This window comes from Pristis pectinata, chromosome 2, assembly GCF_009764475.1.
Source record: "Pristis pectinata isolate sPriPec2 chromosome 2, sPriPec2.1.pri, whole genome shotgun sequence".
NCBI lineage: Eukaryota > Metazoa > Chordata > Chondrichthyes > Rhinopristiformes > Pristidae > Pristis > Pristis pectinata.
Genome location: NC_067406.1, coordinates 45,185,817 through 45,210,440, shown reverse-complemented (window position 1 = coordinate 45,210,440; position 24,624 = coordinate 45,185,817). Strand labels below are relative to the sequence as shown.

Here is a 24,624-nt window from a genome sequence, read left to right as displayed (position 1 = left end):
AGTATACTTATTCCATCTGAGGGGATTTTGCATCCTTATGCAACTGATTTGAGTGATTATTATTTGCAAGGTTTTGAGAGATTAAATTCTTAGGATAAAAATCTCCTGCAGTGGGGTATTTTTGTACAAGAGGTTTGAGCCATCCACTCAGAAATACACAGTCCAAAAGAAACAAAGAAATAAGATTCATTTTCTGCCAAGTCAGTTGTGAAATTCTTTAAAGTAAATCCATTCTCCCTCTCAAAACATATCATCTACATTAAACTGAAGTCTTAAGGGACAAAGACTGAGCACTCAATTGATTAAATAAGCTGAAATGTATGTAAATTTATTTATACAAATAGAAGTAGATTCATTAGAAGGAGAATATCCATTTTATGGAAGATACTGTATACTTTGGGCACGTTCAAGAAAGGTATCAACTTGGAACTCACAGACTACATCATTTTGACAAAATTATTTCTACTTAAAACCATGATTTACTGCCTGAAGTTAAACTGCTCACTGCAATTAGTATTTTGATTGTGAGGACAGAATATAAACAGCAGAACATCTACAATGAGGAAAAGTAAAGCTGATCTCTTTCTACCCTATTCCACAAGGGTTCTTGAGCAAATTGTGGCACCAAAACTGAGACCAGCTCTAGCATAGGCTCTAGACCTCCTTGCCCTGTAATGGATACTCATTGCACAAACAGAGCTTCTGAAATAAAGTTATTCTCAGTTACAACCAATTACAGACCGAAGGATTACTCCAAATCTGAAGGTTAGGTATTCAATATCTACTGTAGGATTTGAAGAACATCAGCTGATACTACAGTTACAGTGTTGGAGTTACCAGTCAGATGAAACTTTAAACCATGCATACTCAAGTGGGCTCAAGATACTCTATGGCATTATTTAAATTGGCAAGTTCTTCCAGAACTCTTCTGGTCAATGTATTTCCCTTAGCCACTTCAAAACATCACCAAATCAAATTATCCAGTAAAGCAATATTTCAATATTTTAGGAATCTTTCTACATGCAAATTAATTTTCAAATGCAATAGTACATAAAAACAAATAAGTGGACATTAATATTTTATGTTTGAGTTTTATGTGAAATAATCAAGAACATTGTTTTTTTGTTAAATTTGAGCCAGATGAAATTCAGCCACCGATCAGGCAGAATTTACATTTGGATCTCAGAATGACTCATACCCTATTATGAACAGCATTCCAACTAACTTGAACAATTCATTTACCCAACTGGCTAATAATGAAGCCAGTGCTCTAGTGAGTTGGTATACTAGGATCTTCTGCCTTCAGGGAGGCACTCAGTTCCTTCTATACACACCCAATCCCCCAGCCCCCTATCACCCAATTTATTTCCCCTCATCCATCTACCCATCACCCACACACTCCACCCACTGGGTCCTCTCCTTCCACTGTTCACATCTGCCCACCCCACATCCCTTATTTGGTTCCATGCTCCTCCTTCCTTTCCTATCAGATTCCATCATCTGAAGCCTTTGTTGCCTCCACTTACCACCTCCCAGCCTCTGTCACTATTTCCACCCTTTCCTCCTCCATCTGCCAATCACCCCTCCTCACCTGGATCCATCTATCACTTGCCAATTCTTTCCTTCACCTTTTTATACTGGCATCTCCCCTCTGTTCTTTCAGTTCAGATGAAGGGCCTCAATCCAAAACGTTGACTGTCTATTTCCCTCTACAGATGCTTTCTGACCCACTGAGTTCCTTTGGCAGTTTGTTTCTTTGCACTATGTACATCTGAACTTCTGTTTCTTCTCTTTCGGTGGAGATGTTAATTCAATTAATTTTAATATAAAACATTTAAATACTATGTGTTTGGATACTGTTATCTTTCAATGCCATTCCGAGCCTGGATATTGTAATTATTTCCTCATCAAAAGTCAAGCAAATGTAGCTCTGGGTGCCTAGATATGCTGATAGTTCTCTGAATTCATGCCCTTCTCTCTGTAGCTGTGCAACTAGGGTGGAAATATTGGCATCATTCAAAATACAGTTAGAATGATCTTTTTTAAATCTTGATAGAACTTATGCATTAGGACTTTTGGAAGATATAGTAATGTCATTCATTCATAATTTTACAACCACGTTCAACAATTTTGCAGGGCACAAGAATAGATTATTTATTTACAGAACTGCAGGGCAGGAAATGGAAGAAGACATGTGTTTGGAAAATCATCAATTTCCTCTGCTCCTAACAGAGAAAGACTAATAAGCACATCTTGTCAGTACCATATGGCTGCAGGAAGTACCTTCATTTCAGAATGCACCTTTTACATGGCAATGGTTTTACATGCTGCTGATATTCTCTGGTATCTTGCCCAGGAAGTCATTATTCTTGTATAAGCTTCAAGATTCTGGCATTAAAGGTATAGTTTCATAGCCTTAAATGGCTAGCCCTTTACTAAGTGAAGAAATTGATCCACATCCTATTGCATATCACATTTATTTTATGAATGTTTAAGTCCATGTTAATTGGCTTCAAGCTTTAGTAGTACTTCAATTGCATTTAAATATGAATAATTGATGGCACATATTCACATTTCCTGCATTTCTCTTTGATGACACATTTTAGGAATTTTGCAAACTAGCATTGCTGGCTAATTTCCTAAAAAAAATGTCAATTTTCCCACAACCCACTTATCATCAAAGTATACCACGTGAAGGAACTTTCTCTATTCAAATGCTTGGAAAGTGCAATACTTAAGAGTAATGAAGTATTTAGGTAAGGAGGTTTAATGGCCTGGATTTTGCAAAGCAACAGCTACCACCATTCACTAGACTGGCAATTGCCTGCAGACTTTTTGAGCACAGGCTTGCTATCATTATCTGATGCTTTGCAGGGAATATTTGGCATCTGTAAGCAGGCCAAATAACAGTGAGATCTTTTCACCAAACAGGTTTAATAAACTTCACTGAGACATTCAGAGTCCAACCCAGAAAGTACAAACCAGATATTATCAATTAGATTTAAGACATATAGAAAACAAAAGATCTGAAATGAAAGATTCTGAGAGAGAGACAGACAGACAGAAAGGAATGGCAATCCATAAAAAGTGAGCCAGGTTGAATCCTGTGTGGAGCTTGCATATTCTCCCAGTGATCTTGTGGGCTCCCCTCAGATGTTTTGGTTTTCATCTCCAAGACACAGTGGTTCATAGGTTAATTGTAAATTGCCCCTACTGTAGGTGCATTGTAGGAGAATGAGTGTGAAGTTGATGGACATGTGAAAGAGAATGGGTTACAAAGGTAATAAGTGTGGGGATTAGATGATGCGTTTGTTCTAAGATCTGCCATTGACTCAAAGGATTGAATGGCCTCCTTCTAAATCATGAGAAGATGTGAAAATAAAGTTATATTTTCATGGCCAGGGAGATTATTAAACCATAATCATGACTGTTCATTAAAAACTCACATACCTGAATGCACCAGTCCTAACTTCTTTTCTGTGAGTTTAATAACTATTTTGCAAATATCACATCTTCATGCCTTGAAACTTATTTCAGTATTAAATCCATTGGGACTTTTAATAGGTCAATCTGGGTACCTCATGCAACAACTTGCAGATATTTTTACTTCATTGTGTCTGTGTATACTTTTGCTGTCCAATTTACTTGACAGAAATGCTTAATTTTATCTCAACACAAAATGTGGATCATTATTTACACTATAATCAAAATTATTCACTGTAACTGAGATGACTCATACAGTAAAACTACACTATGTGCAAGACACTGCCTAAAGAATTATAAAATCCCTAACAACCCACCCACACATACACCACCAAGCATCACCTGCCTCACCATGGTTCCCCTCCCCCAAATGGTTTTCAGCCACCTCAGAATCCACAGAGCTAAAAAGGAAGCAAGTCATCCTTGACCCCAAGATACCACCACTGCAAGAAGTGTGGTGACAGAATTTAAATATTTCTAGATGCTTATTTCATTTTGTAGAAAGCATATGAGTTTTTCTCCAGATGTGGCTCAGGGACTAAAAATCAGTTTTCAATTCAACTTCACTCACTGACTAGTGATTGTTACAAAACAGACCAGAGACCCTCTACCAAGAAATGCTCATCTGATTGACCAGATAATAAAACACATATGAAATAAGATCAAAAATGCAAGAGAAGGTAACACTTTTTTTTGATGCACACTAGAATGTCAACTTCTCTATTAAGAGAAACAGGGAAATGGTTCCCAGGATACTGAGAGCTTTCCACTCTTTAAGGTACTGCCAAAGCATTATTAATGTCTACCTGAACAAGTAACTATGACTTCAGTTTATAGTCTTATTCAAAAGACTCGTCTGACAATGTAGCATTCTGGTCAATAATGTAATGCAGTGCCAATTTAAATCATGCATATAAATGCACTCTTTTTTCCTAGAAGAGCGAGTGCTCCCAGCAGTACTAGGATGAGGCAATCACCAGATTTGAAGAGGGAGTTGAAGACTAATATAATAAAAAGAGAGAATATTTGTGAGATGAGGAAACAAAATAAGACCTACCAGAGACATATGATAATTAAAATAGGTTGCAAATCACTACAACAGTTTCAACCATTTAACAAAGAAAGATATAAATGTGTGCCTCAAAACTAGAATATACTGAAAATACATTTAAAACACATATGCAGGTTTTTAAAGCGGCACTTCAAGAGATATGCTCCAAAGGAGGACAAGAACTTATGGCTAGAACTTTTGTTGCCTTTATATAGATTCCACATCACAAGTATTGTTAGCTATTTTAAAGGCAAGATATGAACTTGTAAGAGGAAAATAAAATGTAAAGTTGAAATTTTGCTTTAAAATACACAAGGCTGACAATTTTTACCTACTTCTTGTCCTGAAAAAAATTCTTCAGTGTCTATATGCAAGTTAAACTGACCCAGAAACAAAGGCTTTCCTAATAGATCTCATAAATCATTTTGAGCTGAAGTACCACTTAATTAGAACATTTTTGAAATTCCACAAAAACATTAAAATTGAGAAATTCTAACTATTCCACACAAAACAAAACTGACACCATTGTTTGGAATGTTTTAACACCATTCATTTTACTACAGAAATTTCACAATTTGTCTACTACTTACAATTAGAGCCGAATTAGAGCAACACTCCAAAAAATTTAGGAGTCATTAATATTTCTTGTTGTTGAGCATTCTGGTCCTTTGAATGTGGTTGGAGCAGATGGATTACAAACCACTGAACCGATAAATACAAGTGTTACCAACCTACTCTTCAAGCCACTCACTTTCTAGAAAAATGCACTGATGTATTGAACCAGAAAATTATGCAATGGCAATTTCTGCAGTGAACAGCATTAAGTGGACTTTTTGCCTCACCATTCACATTGATTGTATTTCCCTTACAGAGTGCACGAACATCAAAATGATGAAGGCGCACTAAGCCATAATTGCCGTCCCTAATGCGTCATCTCTTTAATTAATGAGAAAATAATGTGAGAAACATATTAAATGATAGAAGAAATTGAGCATTAAAAGGTTTTTGAGAGGGATTAACAAGATGGGTGCCAAGAAGCTGTTTCCTTTGGCCATAAAAGTTTAGAACTAGGGGACTTTATCCCCAGATAAAGAGCAAGCTATTTAGGACTAAGCAGCAGAGAAATTTCTTTGGGCAAGGTGGCGAAAGTCTTTGGAATCCTCTACTCCAGAGGTTTACGTATGCTTGATTGCTGAGTTCCTTGCTCAGTACCAAGATTCAGGATATCTGCTCTGGAATTTAGTGGGCAGGAAAGCATCCTGTTATCCAGGTACATGTGGGTGCCAACAACATATATTGGCAGCCTTAAGAGGTCCTGCATAGTCAGTATGAGGTGCCAAACACCAAAATATAGAAGCACAACCTCTCTAGATTAGCAAAGAGCAAATAAGATTGGAGAAATGAAAGTGTGGTTCAAAGACAGGACTTGAAGGGATTTAAAAAAATAAAAATGTATATAATTCATAAATACAGGAACAGGACAAAAAACCTCAAATAAAACCCTGGTTCAGTCCCAAGGAGTGTGTTCTATCCTTATGCTAGCCACTACATATAGGAATAATGCAGAGGCCTTTGAGAGGGTACAGAGAGATTAACTGGAATGATTCCAGTAATGAGGGATTTCTGTTGCAAGATTAGACTGGAGAAACTGGGGTAATTTTTCTGCAGCAAAAGAAAGTTGAGAGAAGATCTGATAAAGGTGTACAAAATCATTTCACATTCAGACAGGACAGAGGAAAGCTGTTCCCATTAGCAGATGGTTCAAGACCCTGGGAGGTGGAGGTTTACAACTTCGAGCAAAAACATGCAAGAGGTCTGTGAAAAAAGTTTTATTTTAAAAAAACGACACAGTTAATAATGATCCAGAAGGATGACCTGTAGGAATGTGCAGAAACCAAATCAATCAACACCTTCACTAGGGAATTAGATAGGCACTGGAGAGAAAACTATTTTCAGGTTGAGGCAGACGAGATTGGCCTACTAGGAGCCATCATAGATTTGATATACTGAAGGGCCTCCTTTTGGGACTTAATTGTTCGATGTCATGAAAGGAAATGACCACTTTTAATCAGAGAATTGTGAAAGACTGTGAATGATTGCATTTGAACTTATCTCCAACTCAAAAAATCAGCCTTCTGGATTGTTAGTCAAGTTACTTCCAGTTTAAATTCTTACTCTCTAGTCTCTGCATCAATTTTCAGATTGCGGTGCTGCTAGAACCTAATACCGAAATTTGGCTTGGAAAATGTAGTCAAGAATAAGTGAAACACATTCAAACTTCCTTCACAAGGCATCTTGGTAGTTTATTGTTTACAGTACATTTTGCTTTAAAGCTCTTTGTATCTTCATAACTGAAAATCTGAATTCAATCTTTCAAAGTCCTTCCCACTATCTTCAAATAGCATATCATCTGCAAAGCATTGCAATCTGACCCACAAAAGTGAGGCAACTCAGGAGCAGAGAATATTCCTCCGGTTTTGTTCTCTTTGGGAAGAGCTGTTCTTAGGTGGTCAAAGAATCCTAAATCAGAAATGTTCCATCATATTTGGAATTCAAGCATCAATTTAATTGATAGCCACCAAGATTCCAGAGTTATGCACCAAAGCATCTATGAAGACATTATAATTGAACAATACTGATTTAGGTCTTTGAGTATATCACACCAAGGTAATTGTAACTTCTTATAAAACTTTATTTACCAAAATTTTCTGGCTCAAGATCAGACAAATCTGATGTGAATAAGCTGAGACAAGCTTTATTAATGTTTTGTGATGTCAAAAACTTGTTTTTGGACCTATACATCACAATTTAATTGGTCTCTGCAACTATTGGTCAACACTGGCAACACAATATTCATGACCTCTCGCAGAATCTTTTTCTTTAATGTATACATTCTGCAGTCACATTTTATAATTTGGGAACTAACATCTGTATTTCCCAAATAATACTTACAACTTTGACATTGCTGAGTCCCACAGTCTGAAATTGTTTTTTTCCCCCTCACACAAGGTTTACAAAAACGTCTTCATTTATTATAAGGAGCAAATGTATCAAAAATGCATGTTGTTAATGGTACTATTTGCCAGTTATCTAATTTGTGAATTAATTTATAATTATACTGTCAAACTTTCAATTTGATACAGATATGAAAGATGAATGAAAGTAATGATGAAAAATAGGAACTGATCCAAGTTAGTCAGCAATATGCAGGCTGTACAATGAAAATTTTGTATCCTGAAGGGCTGGTGAGAATGAAAGCACAAGCATCCACTAACATCAAATGTTTTAACACCAGGCTGTATGGAAAGTGAATGTCAATCACTGGTAGTTATATTCAGAAATGTGAATACCAAAATGGTAAACACTAATTATTTTTTACACTTCCTACAGTTCTTGCAGTTGACACCTTTGTAGACTTCTGCCAAGATTTAGAAATAGCTCTTCAGCAGAAAAATAAAGTGCAACTTCTGTAACTCCCCCCCCCCCCCCAATTCTCTTTAAATTCTCTTACAATTGGATCTTTCTTGTGGTCCAAAGTACTCTCATTTTAAATACTCATTATAATACTCATATATCCAATATTATTTTTGTTCTTCTCAACCTAATTTACAAAACATGTATTAAACAAATGAAAATCAAGAGAAGTATAGATACTGGGAACCTGAAATAAAAACAGAAAATGCAGAAACACTCAGCAGGTCAGGCAGAACCCATGGAAAGAAAAACAGAGATAATATTTTAGGTTGAAGACCCTTCAACAGAACTGGGAAAGTGGGGGCAAGATGGGTAGAACAAAGGGAATATCTCTGATAGGGCGAGACCACATGACTCAATGAGGCAGTTAGAATTAGATTATGCTTCTTTGTCTTTGCTATGTATTGCTAAGAGCAGAGCTGTGAGATGTGCTCAGCAGGGAAAGCTGTATTAACAGGAAAAAAGAAAAACTGAGCCAAAATCACAGATGGATGACTGGCAGAAATGGCCAGTTATGGTGCAGAAAGAAAGAGAAAGTTACCTGAAGTTGGAGAACTTGATACTCTGTCTGGAAGGCTGCGAGCCACAGATAGAAGATGAGGTGTTGTTCCTCAGATTTCTATTGGGCTTCATTTCGACAGTGCAAGAGGTCACAGACAGTTAGATCAGTGTGGAAGTAGAATGGGGAATTAAAGAGGTAGGCAGCTGGAAGCTCAGACTCGCTCCCAAGGACTGAACACTCTGTAATGTTATCACCCAATCTAAGTTTGGAATCTCCAATTTGGAGACCATATTTTGAATACAGTACGCCAGATTGGAAAGTGACGGGTGAATTATTGTTTCACCCATAAAGACTGTTACTGCAAAGTGGGAAAAGGGATGAAAGAACGGGCATTGTAATACCTGCTCATGCAGGAGATGCAAGACAGGAAGTGGTCGATGGGAACACAAGAGTGAACCAGGGAATTGCAATCCCTTCAAAATGCTGAAAGGAGAGAGGAGGGGAATAGGTGTCAGGTGATGGTGTTTTACTCATCCCTCCTCCACCTTCTGTGCTGCTGAAACTAAGTTGTTTTCTCTCTTTCCCAATTCTAACAAAGGGTCTTGGAACTGAAATGTTAATTCTGGTTCTCTTTCCACAGATGCTGGCTTACCTGATGAGTGTTTCCAGCACTATCCGCTTTAACAAAATACCTTTAAATGTTCCAAGAAAACCCATTGACAAGAAAGGTCACTGCTTTCAAACGTCAGCTTTGTTATTACATTAAAACACTTTCATAACATCACAACTATCGTTATGAAACTAGAAGAACCACACAGGTCCTGTAAGCAGCACAGTCACTGACCCAGACTTGGAATCCTTCATACTGCACATCAACATAACAGAAAAAAAAGGTAGTTAAACCATGTGTTGTTTTTAGAAATTTAGAAAATATACAGGTGAACCAAGCAAACATTTTTTAAACATTTCAATGCAGCATCAAGAGAGTTCCACATCATTACAGGACCATCTTTCAGATGTGGTCTTAAAAAGGTCCCACCTTTAAATGTGAAGGAGGGAAATCCCAAGGCACAGTCCAGAAGGAATGGCGAATTCCTCTGGTCAATACTAATCTATCAACCAAACATCATCATCATCAAAATTTACTGGGCTGATCTTAAGCAAACAAGCAGTCTGCCCAAGGTTTGTTGGTTGTTTGTCCCTGGACCAGCCGTTTCTTCATCATGATTTCTGGGCTCAGTCTTCTTCAGAGAGGCTGGCTTCCAGTTAATTGGAGAGGTCCAGTGTAGCACCAGGCCTCTGAGCAAAAATGGGTAGCTGCACTCAAAGAATAGCTTTGACAGCAAGGAAATCTCAAATATACCCAGTTCACCAGATGTTTAAACTGTTATTAATGTTTACAAACATTCATAATATACAGGGGAGTTATTGAAAGAATATTTCTAAAAATTAAATTATTGGACAAAATTTTCACAAACAATTCAGTGAAAAGCATTTATTTACCATTCTACAATCAGCCATTTCTACCCCTTCATTTCAATGTACACACATCAGGTCAACCTGGCACACATTCAGTGGGCAGATTTCCCCAACGGCCTGGAAAATCGAAGGAAGTCTGCATTGCCTTGTTGGACTACATGAAGGATCCACCAGCATAGCAAAGACAGACTGGGCCTGGCACTTAACCGGGCTGTACTTCAAAAGCAGCAACTGGTGTCCCAAATTTCCGCTCAAATCAAGTTCTTAAATGCTGACTGATCAAAACAGATCTGCCAGAGTATCTAGCTTTTTAAATTATCACCACATCAGAAACCTTGTTATGAGCAAAGTTACTACTGCACTTTCAAGCACATTCTGAAGTACTTCATATGGCTGTCAAAAATCTCAACAACAGCTTCCAGTCTAGCAAGGTTGACCTGATCAGTGAACTTGACCTTTTAAGAATTCAATCCTGCTATTTGATTTTGAGTGTGCAGAATAAGCAACACAGATGGAAATTCTTTAGCCTTTGCTCTTGTTGTGTATCCTTTGTTCATGTTCTCCGTCATGTGTGAAAGTAATAAGTACACAAGTATTTTTGTGAGCTTCAAGTTGTTGCATATTAATTTAATCAATCGGCTGAAGGTGGTAGCGTCTTTCCCAAAGTGAATGAACTCTTCATCAGTTCTACAGTGACTACCAGTGAAAGACCTAGGTAGCTGAAATCCAGAAAAGGCAAGACACTTTTCTTGAAGTTAATGCAAAGGAAGTATCTTTATAGTTGATCTTCCAGCTCTGAATTCAGACTGAAATTCAAGACAGACAACTCACAAAACTGTTGTTCACAATGCCAAAATGACCTGATGAAAAATTTAAGAAATCTTTCTATTGTTATTACTGTCACTCTCAATCCCTCTTTTTGTATATAGAGTGACAATGTTCGTATCAGGCACATCTTGTGGCACCTCACCACCTTTCCAACGTTTAAATAGTAGATGACGGAGGATATGTGGTAGTAGACTTTCTTTCTGACATGCAAGGATTACCAACTTTTCCAGGAGTTCTTCTATGGTGGATTCTGTATCTATCTCTAGCATACCTTATAGAATTGGTATTTGGTGCAGTTATTCACTGGTGATGTATAGTTCTACAGTGTTAATGGGACATCTTTTTGAAGTCTTCCCATTCATGTAATCCACATTGCAACCAGCTCTGTTATTGAAGTCACTAAGGAGAATGATCTTGTGAATGAGCTCTTCAGGGTGTTAGAAAATAGAAAAATCCTGAAAAATCTTCAATAAGCATTTGGGCTTATGCACCAATAATAGTGACAGGAGGATCTAACTCCACACTTATGACACGTAGAGCTTTTCCACACTATAAAGGGCCAGTTATGATTCATGCTCTTAATGCCCAACTGCACATTGATCTCAAGATAACTGGGAATCCTACAGGTAAACAAAGCAAATATGATTACAAGACCACAAAGACACTCCTGAACCACAATTGTGACAAATGTTGCTATCCAATCTGTCCCATAGAACCAGAAAGGAGAATATTTCATTTTAAGATGTAGGGCACAGAGGATTGCAAGATGTGCATGTGACATCATGCAACCACAAACAAAGCTGCAGGACTAGAAGGTGAACTTGTATGCTGTCAAGGCTGGGGTTGAGGACCTGGCATCAAAACTCCCCTTCAAGCCCTCATTCCTTATATGAAACAAGGAAGAAACTCCAGTAGACAAGACCTCAAAAGGTTGATCCATTAAAGACAATAACGTGGAAATTATTGAGGTATTTTCTTGATCTCCAAGACATGGGAAATTATCATCTGTATTCTTTTGAACTGTATCCTTCCCAATGCTGAAGTCCTGCCAGAATTTCAGTGTGAAGTCAGCATTTTGGAACAACTGACAGATGCAAAATTTAAAGTTATTGGAGGATCTGTACATAGTTTCATCACTGTGTATATTGCAAGTTTGAAACCCCACTCTATTTATTCCACAAGACAAGTACATGCTAAAGACTTTCCTAGAAATAGACAGCAACTTTCTGAAAATTGATGTCATCATATTTATTACATGACAAATACCAACTCAACTGATTGAACCAGAAGACTGTTTAAAAACAATTGCAGCAAAATGTCAAGATGAACACATGGAAGTATCAGCCTGCCATAACTACCTTTCAAGATTTTAGTGACATAAATTAGTGAATTAATTTTGTTATTAAGTAAATACCTTTGAATGTGGTACTGCACCATGAGAAAATATAGTACAATTTGATCTCATTATTTTAAAAAAGGGAACTTATTCTAAATTAATTATTGTAAAATTATTAATGCAAGAGTCACTCCTTCAAAACACCTTTTATTGCAACATATTTCAATCTTGCACATCACTTACGCAAACCTTATTGAAATTATTCACAGTTGGCTGTCTCAGGCCATTATTCAGCAGTCATTCATTTCCACACGAATATAACAGGAGTCATTTGCTGGTGTCAGTGTGGATTGACTTGAAATAGGACAGCACAGACATCTATATGACAAGCTGTCTTGGAAATTCTATGATTCCATTCCCAAAAGAATGGCATCAGGAAGGTTTTTCTTTCACTAAATGGCTGAATGGTTTAAATTACACTTTATTTTCCTTGGTATTTATAGGAATGGTAAAACTAATGAAAATATTTGGACAATTCAGGCAAAAATTCTCAGTTATTCCCAGTTCAATTAGAGCGATAAACAACTTGAATGAATAAAAATCATATTCAAAGCTGGCATTTCACTTAAACTGAACTTGAATTTACCATGGAAAAATCTTCCTGGCACAATGTTCTTTAAGAAGCTATCTCCTTCACAGACTCCCTGTTCATAACTGCACATTCTAGGGCACCAATATGCTACCGTGACTTTATTTGAAGTTAACACCCACGGTTTTCATAGCTGGATTATGGCCCACTTTAACAGGGGCATTTCCACTAACAATAAATCAACTGCTTTCACCACCCCTCCCCTTCTCCATTAATGAAAGTTTGAAATTAAGCAGAACAGAACTTCAGAAGCCACAAGCAGATATATCCGAATGCAGTCTTTAATCTAAATTTTCCTCCAAAGATTATTTGATCATGTTAGAAATCAATAGACATCATTTACGGCCATGTTAAAAGCAAAAACAAAAATCTGCAGTTTACTGCTTAACCACATGAAAATAAAAGTGTAAACATTTGATGGTGAGTTATCCTGTAAGAGAAAGAAAGTGATTTTACAAATAAATGTTTCCGATTTTGGTTAGAATAGAATGGCATTTAATTCTACAATGCACAATTTAAGTCTAACTTTCAAAGGAAATAATTGCACAAATTAATTCCACTCCTCCTCTTAGCATATCAGAATTACAGAAATATTCTCTCCATAGTATGAAGGTTAGTTTAAAAAAAACTTCCAAAAAAAAACCTCAGTTTGATGTAATTTTACTAATTTAACAGCACACCAAGAATTTGTTCTTAATTCAATGTTGGAATCTTACCTGGTGATCCCCTGAGGCTGGCTTTCTTAACTACAAGAAGAAACGGTGCAGGGAAGAAAGAGAAAAAGGAAGTATTAACTTCAAGGAATAATTATTTCAATGCATTAGTAATACAGGTATAAAACAGAGCAACTGTGCAATTAATCAGCATCATCTCTAGAGATTGCTTCACTAAGCTTTTTCCAAGAAAAGATGAAACAATTGCATTGTCAGTGTATGATTTCTCAGTTGATAGGAGCCCTTAGTCTTAATATGCATCCATAATCTGTTCCTCTCAATTCAAATTATCTAGTAATTCTTATTTTTAATTCTCTATTGTTATTTACATTACTGTACAAATATTTGGATAATCCAAAAACACCTGGAATTGCATTGATGCTTATAACCCCAAAAACAACAGAACCTCTTTCAAGATTATTGGCTGGCAATAACTTTGGTAGATATCCAGGCATTAAAGCCCAAGCAGCTCATTATAAGTATAAAATCAAAATCATCTTTTCAAAGAACAATTCTTAAGTATATTAATATTGACCAGATTGTCATTTTCAACCAGTACCTAAATAATTGGGCAGTTAAAAAGATAAAACACATTCTTTGAGTTAATGAATTTTGTATCATAATAACATTAATTGAGTTGAAACCCAGAATAATGTTCTCCCCAAAAATTTACATGCAAAACATTCTTGCAATTTTGTCAAAGGATCATGCATTTGGTACTTTCTTAAATTTATTCAGAATTCCATGCAAAACAAATACTATTGAAAAGGATAACCACCTGCATTCAACTCTCTTGTCAAACTTCATTTAATTAAATGATGCTTGGCAAAAACACTTGGATTATGCTTCCAATACTATGCATAGTGCAGCCAATACAAACCTCAAAAAGGCATACTCTTAAATCTGTTAAACTACAACAATTTCTGTACAAATTGTTTTCACTGTTCAAGTTAACAACAAATTGTTCCCATTTGACTAACATGGCCTATCAACTGAAAGTATATGGTTAAGCGCTTGGAGTGTTATAACAAGATTTAATGCATTGCTGATTTATGTCCTTTTACCTTCAGCTTTACTGCTCCCCAGGGTGAAACTTATGTTGATTTGTTCACAGTAGAACTATTTAGATCCCAAGTAAAATGTTACCTGGCTTTGGTTGTATCACAACTGCCTTTTATTTACCTATTACCAAGTGTTAAGTGCCATTAACCATGCCGCTAACACCATATTTATACCCAAGTGAAATGAACAGTATTTAAGTACCCCAGTTCTTGCTGTATGAATATAAACATACAATATCAAACTACCAATTGACAAATGCTTAACAAGATTTTCTTATCCTAAATTTATTCTAAATGAAATTAAGACATATAAGCAATAAAAAAGTTCTTTTAAGATACTGCTGAGAAAGAGGGGCTCTTCTCTGATGTACTTTGGTACGGAATGAACTGTGGATGGCATGCAAACAAAAGCTTTTCACTGTATGTGGGTACTTGTGACAATAATAAACCAATTACCAATAACCTCTGTGTCTTTTCAGTCCACCAGATACCATTTTGAGACCACTGCTAAATGAATGGTTTATGTCCACATGGTTCTGTAACCAAGGAATTGAGACAATTTTGTTTTACTATCAGTAATGAAAATGTCAGTTTAAAATTAACATTTAAAAATGCTTGAACAATTTTAGCCAAGTAAAACTATACAAGGCTAACGCAGAGTGATCTATAAACTACCTCTGCTACTATTTCTCAGCTTTAAGTATTAATGTTGTAAATGCAAATCACTCTATTCGATTACATTAACACAACAGCATTCCAACAGTAACATTTGAAATGAATTTGTTGGCAATGGTTGCGGGAGCTGAGGTAGTGGTGGTGGAGAGCAGTGTGAGATACAGCTGCTTATTTCTGATAACCTCAATAAATACAGGAATCTAACAAATGTGTGTTGCATTTTTAACTTCAGTATCTTTTATTTAAAATAATAAGCCATTGTAGAAAATGCAGTACAATTCCTCCCAAATACATTTCATTGCAATAGCAAATTGTGGGCTACACACTTTTTTAGTAAACAGCAAATTTTAATAGCTTCCTCCATTCCAAATCTTTTATACACATGCCAAATAACAATTCTACAACATGTGCAATACACATGCAAAATTACCTATTGTATATCTTTTAAGGTTGAGAAGCTTCCTTTAACTCCAATAATTTGCTTTCCATCTCCCCCTCAACTATCTACATATCCATCCAGTCACATTCCCTTTCTCCAAATGAACAACCAACCACCATTTATTTTTTTTCCAGTGAATTTAAGGTTGTTCAACCACCACGTCCTTTAAAGATCTATTAATTACCACAACTTCAGGTTTTCCTAAATTCATAGTTTTAGAACCAAAACTATTCAATATTTCCAGCTAGCTGTATTAATAAAGAAACAGAGAAAGTTGTTAAGTGACAGTTGTCTCCAAAGTAGATCAGCCAACAATAATGTGTGTTGGTACCAAAAAGAAAAGTACGATCATTTTGGTATGAAATACAAATTTCTGTAAGAACATATTTTTTGCGCAGGGGATGCAAGAACAACTGAACACTTGTTTAACCCCAGACTGTAATTTCAACCATTAAAAATTACACATACTTTTTTGTAATTTTGAGGGACCAATCATGAATGTAGGTTGTTTTAATTCCTAAAGCTAATAGTTTAATCTTACAGGGAGGGCATTCAAGGAGCTTACAAAAAACCTTTAAGCTTAAAGTGAAATTGCATTCAAAAAGGAAGAACTGAAAGGATGGATCTCATTCTTTACATGCCTATTACAATTGCCAAAAACAGCACATAAAATTCATTCACTATCATGAAAACAGATGTCACTATGCTATTCACTGGACACACATCTGTGACAACACAGAACTTAGCCAGCACCTTTTACATAGTGTATTCTAAATGCAGACAGTAGAGCAACTGTACAAGGACAAGTAAACATTTCTTTATTAGTCACATGTACATCGAAACACACAGTGAAATGTGCTGGAAATTGTGTGCTTGGTTACTTTGATGATTCCTTGAAACCCTCCAGGTAATAACTCAACCACCAATGGAAAGACTTGTATGAGCAGATCAATAGCAGAAATTTACCTCAAAGGACCTCGTGGGGATGTTGCAAACATTCAAAAACCTTAGCTTTCTGGACTTTCAGAAAACTTTTCACAATGTCTCTCATAAGAAATCAGTGTGTAAAGTTAGAGCACATGGGATTGGAGTGGTGTACTGTGGATAGAGAACTGGTTGGCAGACAGAAAACAAAGATTAGGAATAAACAGGTCCTTTTCCAACTAATGGGATACCATAGGGCTCAGTGATTGGACTACAGTGTTCACAATATATATTAATGATTTACGTGAGGGAGTTGAAAGCAATATCTCTAAGTTTGTAGATGACACAAATCTGGGTGGGAGTGGGAGTGGGAGCTGTGTGGAGGATACAGAGAGGCTCCAGTGTGAGTTGGACAGGGTGAGTGAGTGACAAGTGCAGATACAATAAAATGTGGATGAATGAGAGGGTAGCCACTTAGGGATAGCTGCAATGAGATCTGGGTGTTTTTGTGCACCATTTGTTGAAAACAAGAATGCAGGTAAAAAGCAAGCAGTTAACAATGCAAATAGAATGTTGGCTTTCATAATGAAAGGAGTGAGGTATAGGAACAGAGATGTCTTATTGCCTTGGTGACAACGCATCTTGAGTACAATATGCAGTTTAGGCTTCGTGGGTTTCACTTCGGAAGACGTCGGGACATTGGAGCAGATAAGTTTTTTCTTTTATTTTTAATAGGGTTTTTATTATAAGGGTTAGATTTTATAAAGTTCTTTTTTAAGTTGTTTTATAAGTTTTTAAATCAGGAACAGTGAGGGCTGGACTGCGCAGGCGCGTGACGTCGGCAGGTAAGGCACGGGCAGTTTAAAAAGCAAACCGCCATATCCAGCGGGCAGCGTCGGAGCAGGCAGCTGAGTGAGAGGGAGCAGAGTGGTCAGGCTTTGGCTCAAGGGGCTTTGGCGTAAAGGGGCAAGGCAGGTGAGTAGCTGGTAGGTAGGTAAAGGTTAGGTTTACCTGTTACGTGCTATAAATTTTTAAGTAGAAAAAACTAGGGGGAAAAAGAATTAGTTCAGATGGAGGACATGGTGATGTGCTGCAGCTGCTTGATGTGGGAGCTCGTGGACCTTGCTACGGTCCATGATGGCCACATCTGCAGTAAGTGCTTGAGGCTGGAGGAACTTCGGCTCACAATCAATGAGCTGGAGTTGCAGCTTCAAACACTGCAGCATCAGGGAGGGGGAGAGTTTTGTAGATACTGTACATAAGGAGACAATCACCCCCACCTTACAGCAGGTACTACTGGAGTCCAGGAAGTAGATAGGATAGTGACTGTCAGGGGAAGGAAAAGGAAAAAGAAAACGAAAACAAAAAGGCAGATAGAGCAGAAGACCCCGAAGGCTGTTCCCCTCAGTAACAGGTTTTCTGCTTTGGAGGCTGTTGAGGGAGATGACCTGCCGGGGCCTAGCAGCAGTAGCCAGGTCTATGGCACTGGGACCGGTCCTGCTGCTCAGAAGGGAAGGGAGGAGAAGAGGACGGCAGTAGTGATAGGGGACTCGATAGTCAGGGAAACAGATAGGAGGTTCTGTGGCAGTGAGCATGAATCCCGGATGCTATGTTGCCTCCCAAGTGCCAGGGTCCAGGATGTCACTGATCGGGTCCACAGGATTCTAGAGCGGGAGGGAGAACAGCCAGAAGTCATGGTTCATGTTGGTACCAACGACATAGGTGGAAAGAGGGATGAGGTCCTGAAAAGTGAGTTTAGTGAGTTTAGCGAGCTAGGCAGAAGGCTAAAGAACAGGACCTCGAGGGTAGCGATCTCGGGATTGCTGCCAGTGCCACGCGATAGTGAAGGGAGGAATAGGAGGAGATGGCAAATAAATGAGTGGCTGAGTTGGTGCAGGAGGGAGGGTTTTAGATTTTTGGATCATTGGGATCTCTTCTGGGGAAGGTGGGACCTGTACAGAGAGGACAGGTTACACCTGAACCTGAGGGGGGCCAATATCCTTGCGGCCAGGTTTGCTAGGGTGGTTCAGGAGGGTTTAAGCTAGATTGCGGGGGGGGGGGTAGGGAACCGGAGGAGTAGGTCAGAGGAAGAAGGGGATGGGGAAAAGGCAGATCTCACAGGTAGAGAGGCTTTGAGGAAGGAGAAGCAGAGTACAGGCTATAAAAGTAGTAAGGTGGATGGGCTAAAGTGCATTTACTTAAATGTAAGAAGCATCAGGAATAAGGGAGATAAACTGAGAGCTTGGATAAGTACATGGGACTATGATATTGCGGCTATTACAGAGATATGGCTGACATCAGGGCAAGAATGGATATTGAATATTCCTGGTTTTCAGTGTTTTAAAAGGGATGGGGGGGGGCGGTGGTAGAAGAGGAGGAGGGGTGGCGATACTGGTCAGGGACACTGTTACAGCTGCAGAAAGGGTAGATAATGTAGAAGGATCATCTCTAAAGTCAATATGGGTGGAAGTTAGGAACAAGAAAGGGGCAGTTACCCTCCTGGGAGTATTCTATAGGCCCCCCTGGTAGCAGTAGGGATACTGAGGAGCAGATAGGGATGCAGTTTTTGGAAAGATACGAAAATAAAAGGGTTATTATAATGAGAGACTTCAACTTTCCAAATATTGATTGGCACCTACTTAGTGCCAAGGGTTTAGACAGGGCGCAGTTTGTTAGGTGTGTCCAGGATGGATTCCTGACACAGTATGTTGACAGGCCGACTAGAGGGAATGCCATATTAGATCCAATTTTAGGTAATGAACCAGGACAGGTGACAGATCTATTGGTGGGTGAGCTTTTGGGGGACAGTGACCATTGCTCCATGACCTTTAGAATTGTCATGGACAAGGATAGGAGCAAAGAGGATGGAAAGATATTTAATTGGGGAAAGGTGAATTACGAGGCTATAAAGGCGAGAACTTGGGAGTGTAAATTGGGATGACATTTTTGAAGGGAAATGTACTATGGAGATGTAGTCGATGTTCAGGGATCTTTTGCAGGATGTTAGGGATAAATTTGTCCCAGTGAGGCAGAGAAGGAATGGTAGGGTGAAGGAACCGTGGGTGACGAGAAAGGTGGAACAACTAGTTAGGAAGAAGGCAGCATACATAAGGATAGGACAGGGCTCGTGAGGAATATAGAGTAGCAAGGAATGAACTTAAGAAAGGGCTGAGGAAAGCGATAAGGGGACATGAAAAGGCTTTGGCGAGTAGGATTAAGGAGAATCCCAAGGCTTTTTTCTCATACATAAAGAGCAGAAGGATGGCTAGGGTAAAGGTAGGTCCAATTAAAGACAAAAGTGGGAGGATTTGCCTGGAAGCTGTGGAAGGGGGTGAGGTTCTCAATGAATACTTCTCTTCAGTATTCACCAAAGGAGAGGGGTCTTGATGATGCTGAGGACAGTGTTAGTGAGGGTAATGTTCTACAGTATGTAGATATTAAGAGAGAGGATGTGTTGGAGGTTGTTAAAAAAAGTATTAGGGACAGATAAGTCCCTGGGGCCTGACGGAATATTTCCAAGGCTGCTTCATGAGGCAAGGGAGGAGTTTGCTGAACTGTTAGTTAGGATCTTTGAGTCCTCGTTGTCAACGAGGATGGTACCGGAGGATTGGAGGGTGGCAAGTGTTGTCCCCTTATTCAAGAAAGGTAGTAGGAATAGTCCAGGGAATTACAGACCAGTGAGCCTCACATCTGTGGTGGGTAAGCTGTTAGAAAGGATTCTAAGAGATAGGATCTATGCGCATTTAGAGAATCATGGACTGATTAGGGACAGCCAGCATGGCTTTGTGAAGGGAAGGTCTTGCCTCACAAGCCTGATAGGGTTCTTTGAGGAGGTGACCAAGAAGATTGATGAGGGTAGTGCAGAGGATGTGGTCTACATGGATTTTAGTAAGGCGTTTGACAAGGTTCCGCATGGTAGGCTTCTTCAGAAGGTCAGAGGCCAAGGGAGCCAGGGAGGCTTGGCCGTGTGGATTCAGAATTGGCTTGCCTGTAGAAAGCAGAGGGTTTGTGGTGGAGGGAGTGCATTCAGATTGGAGGCTGTGACTAGTGGTGTCCCACAAGGATTGGTTCTGGACCTCTACTTTTTGTGATATTTATTAATGACTTAGATGAGGGGGTGGAAGGCTGGGTTAGCAAGTTTGCAGATGACACAAAGATTGGTGGTGTTGTGGATAGTGTGGAGGGCTTTCGAAGCTTGCAGAGGGATAGTGATAGGATGCCGAGCTGGGCTGACAAGTGGCAGATGGAGTTCAATCCAGAGAAGTGTGAGGTAGTACACGTTGGAAGGACAAACTCCAAGGCAGAGTACAAGGTAAAAGACAGGATTCTGGGCAGTGTGGAGGAGCAGAGAGATCTGGGGGTTCATATCCACAGATCACTGAAAGTTGCCTCACAGGTAGATAGGGTAGTTAAGAAAGCTTATGGGGTGTTAGCTTTCATAAGTCGGGGGATCGAGTTTAAGAGCCACGAAGTGATGATGCAGCTTTTCAAAACTCTGGTTGGACCACACTTAGAGTACTGTGTCCAGTTCTGGTCGCCTCATTATAGGAAGGATGTGGAGGCATTGGAAAGGGTGCAGAGGAGATTTACCGGGATGCTGCCTGGATGAGAGTATGGATTATGAGGAGAGACTGAAGAAGCTAGGGCTGTTCTCATTGGAGAGGAGGAGGATGAGGGGAGACATGATAGAGGTGTACAAGATATTGAGAGGAATGGATAGAGTGGACAGCCAGCGCCTCTTTCCCAGGGCACCAATGCTCAAAACAAGAGGGCATGGCTTTAAGGTAATGGGTGGGAAGTTCAAGGGAGATGTCAGAGGGAGGTTTTTCACCCAGAGAGTGGTTGGTGCATGGAATGCGCTGCCTGGGGTGGTGGTGGAGGCTGATACATTGGGCAAGTTCAAGAGATTGTTACATAAGCGTATGGAGGAATTTAAGATAGAGGGATATGTGGGAGGAAGGGGTTAGATAGTCTTAGGTGTGGTTTGAAGGGCGGCACAGCATGGTGGGCTGAAGGGCCTGTATTGTGCTGTATTGTTTTATGGTTCTATAGGTTGCCTTATCTGAAGAAGCATGGTCTTGCAATGGAGGGAGTGCAGCTAAAAGTTCACCAGATTGGTTCCTGGGATAGCAGGATGGACCCATGAAGAAGGATGGGGTGTGACTGGGCTAATAAATCCTGGACCTCATTGAAAATTAAAATCCTGGCAGGACTGCAGATTAAACACAGGTCATCTGCAGAGTGAACCTGTATCCTTATGTGCTGACTCCTGGTTCTGACTTGACCAACTAATGCCATTCAGGTTATACCCTTCAGGACTAAGATGAGGAGAAATGGTCTTCACCCAAAGAGAGGTGAAACCAGTGGAATTCTCCCAAATTGTTAAATAAATTCAAATAGTTCTAAAGGCTATCAGAGATCAAAGGATATGCGGAGGAAGCAGGCACAGGTACTGAATTTGGTTAATCAGCAGTGAATAGCCAAGTCAGCTCAAGGGGCCAAATGACCTACTCCTGCTCCTATTTTATACATCTCTACCAAATACAAGTCAATAGAAACAGCAGTAACAATGGCAAGAACATGCTCACTTTCTTCATACTTTATTCATGTTTCCCTTTACCCTATACATTCTGACAAACCACTGATACTTTTACAATCTCACTCTCTTTATACAAAGTCAGCCCTTAGTCTTCCTCTTCAATGCTTCTGCCACAGATTATGGATGTACCCATGCAAAATATGGCAGAAATCAGTTTGTGTAGATGATGCAGTCTCAATTGTTGCTGGAAAAATTACTCTCTTATGATGGAGCAAGTAGCAGATAACCATTAATCAGAATAGCTCAGGAGTAAGCAAAGCTTTTCCAGAATAACCCAGGTGATGGAAGGTCCCTGATAGCAATGCAAACTGTGCTATTTAGCTGATGTCACTTGCTTTGGAAAGAACACATGCCATAACAATTAAGCTGCAGAGAGTTGTGGACACAGCCCAGCGCATCATGGACACCAGCCTCCCCTCCTTGGACTCTGTCTTTACCTCTTGTCTTGGTGAAGCAGCCAGCATAATCAAAGACACCACCCACCCAGGACATTCTCTCTTCTCTCCTCTTCCATCGGGTAGAAGATACAGGAGCCTGAGGGCACATACCACCAGACTTAAGGACAGCTTCTACCCCACTGTGATAAGACTATTGAACAGTTCCCTTATACAATGAGATGGACTATGACCTCACGATCTACCTTGTTGTGACCTTGCACCTTATTGCACTGCACTTTCTCTGTAGCTGTGACACTTTACTCTGTACTGTTATTGTTTTTACCTGTACTACATCAATGCACTCTGTACTAACTCAATGTAACTGCACTGTGTAATGAATTGACCTGCACAATCGGTTTGTAAGACAAGCTTTTCACTGTACCTCGGTACAAGTGACAATAATAAACCAAAAAAAAAGGATGACAATGACAGGCATCTCTCCTCAGTTGTGGGCTGATTTTGGCCACAAGATGCAATGCTTTATCATTGTGAATCACATGCAGAGCCACATAAGAGAAAGGACAAGAGTCAATACTTTCAGAGGATACGATCCCTTTCCAAAAATGACAGAAAATGATCTGTTCATACAATGACTACCAGAATGACAACAGCATGGGAGACCATCCAATGCTTTGATCTCTGCAAGAGCAATCCAGCTAGTCTCACTCCCACATCATTGCCCTGCAGCATTGCAATATTTTTTCATTTAATTCTCTTTGAAAGTCATAACTGAATTTGCCTTCACCACCACCAGGCAATGCTAACCACACAGCACAAGAAAGGTTTTCCTCAGATCACCTTGATTCTGTTTGGCCAATCATCTCAACTCATTTTTTTTTATAAACTCTGATTCTCTTACATCTAGCCCTGCAGCATGCTTGCCTATTCCACAATTCTAACCTCTATCATTATACATTGAGTTTTCCATCATCAGTAAATTTTTTAAAACATTCCCGTCCTCTATAATCAGTCATTAATACACAACAGGAGAAAGCAGCGATCCAAAAAGAAACCATAAGAGAACACCATTGTCTACCATACTCAGTCGAAAAATCAACTACCCATTCAGAACTGATTTAGTCCGAAAGCCAATTTCTTTTTCATATTTTATTCCAGTCTTATTGACACCTATTGTGTCAATGCACAGTGCATTAACTCCAATGTCCTCATCAACCCTGTCTGCAATGTCATCAAACTATCTCTATCAGGTTAGGTTAAACAGAATCTGGCTTTCAACAATCTGTGCTAGTTTCCATTAATTAATCCATACTCTGAAGAGTAACTGTTAATTTTGTTCCATGTAATTTGATTCTCCAAGCTTCCCTGGAGGTTAATCTAATTGGCATGTTGCAACTGGGTTTCTTTTCCTCCAATTATTAAACAAGGTTGGTAAAACCTAAACTTATCTTGTTCCTCTGGTACCAACCTCATCTTAAAGGATGATTGGAAGATTGCAGCCTATACCTCTACAATTTTCCTTACTTCTCTCAGCAACCTAGGATACATTGCAATCAAACATGCCACTTGACTGGAGCCAGGTTCTGGTATCCCTCCATCAAATTTTAGTCCCATCCAATTCCCAAATATCTCTTTTACTGTGAACTAATGACAGTATCTTCTTCTGTGATAATGACAAATGTAATACTTCTGGTAAACAAGGAAGCATGTCAGAAACAGAGCGATTTAGCCTCTTTTCTACAGTGAAAGTCTGCTTAAATACAGTTGTGTAATAGTTAGCATACTGACTCGTAATCAGGAGGCCTGGGTTAATAATCTGAGTCAATAAGTAGTTTGAGAACTTGAATTCATGAAAAAAAAATTAATATTGAAAGTAAAATCTGGTGTGGATAAAATTGATTATGGGGTACCAAATTGTCATAATAATCTAATTTTGCTCCCAAGGTCCAGTCTACTAAAGATGTGCATTTATGTGTTGCATTCCAAGATGTCATTTAGAACAATGAAACACTTTTA

At 38.9% G+C, this 24,624-nt stretch overlaps 1 protein-coding gene across 1 annotated transcript in view; it reads right to left on the bottom strand.

Annotated features, from left to right (window-relative positions):
• Positions 1-24,624, bottom strand: part of LOC127579224 (protein unc-13 homolog B-like) — a 399,584-nt gene that overhangs the window by 327,825 nt on the left and 47,135 nt on the right. Inside the window, 1 exon segment of the mRNA XM_052031832.1 lies at positions 13,519-13,548. Within this exon segment, the coding sequence (XP_051887792.1) occupies positions 13,519-13,548 (30 nt within the window).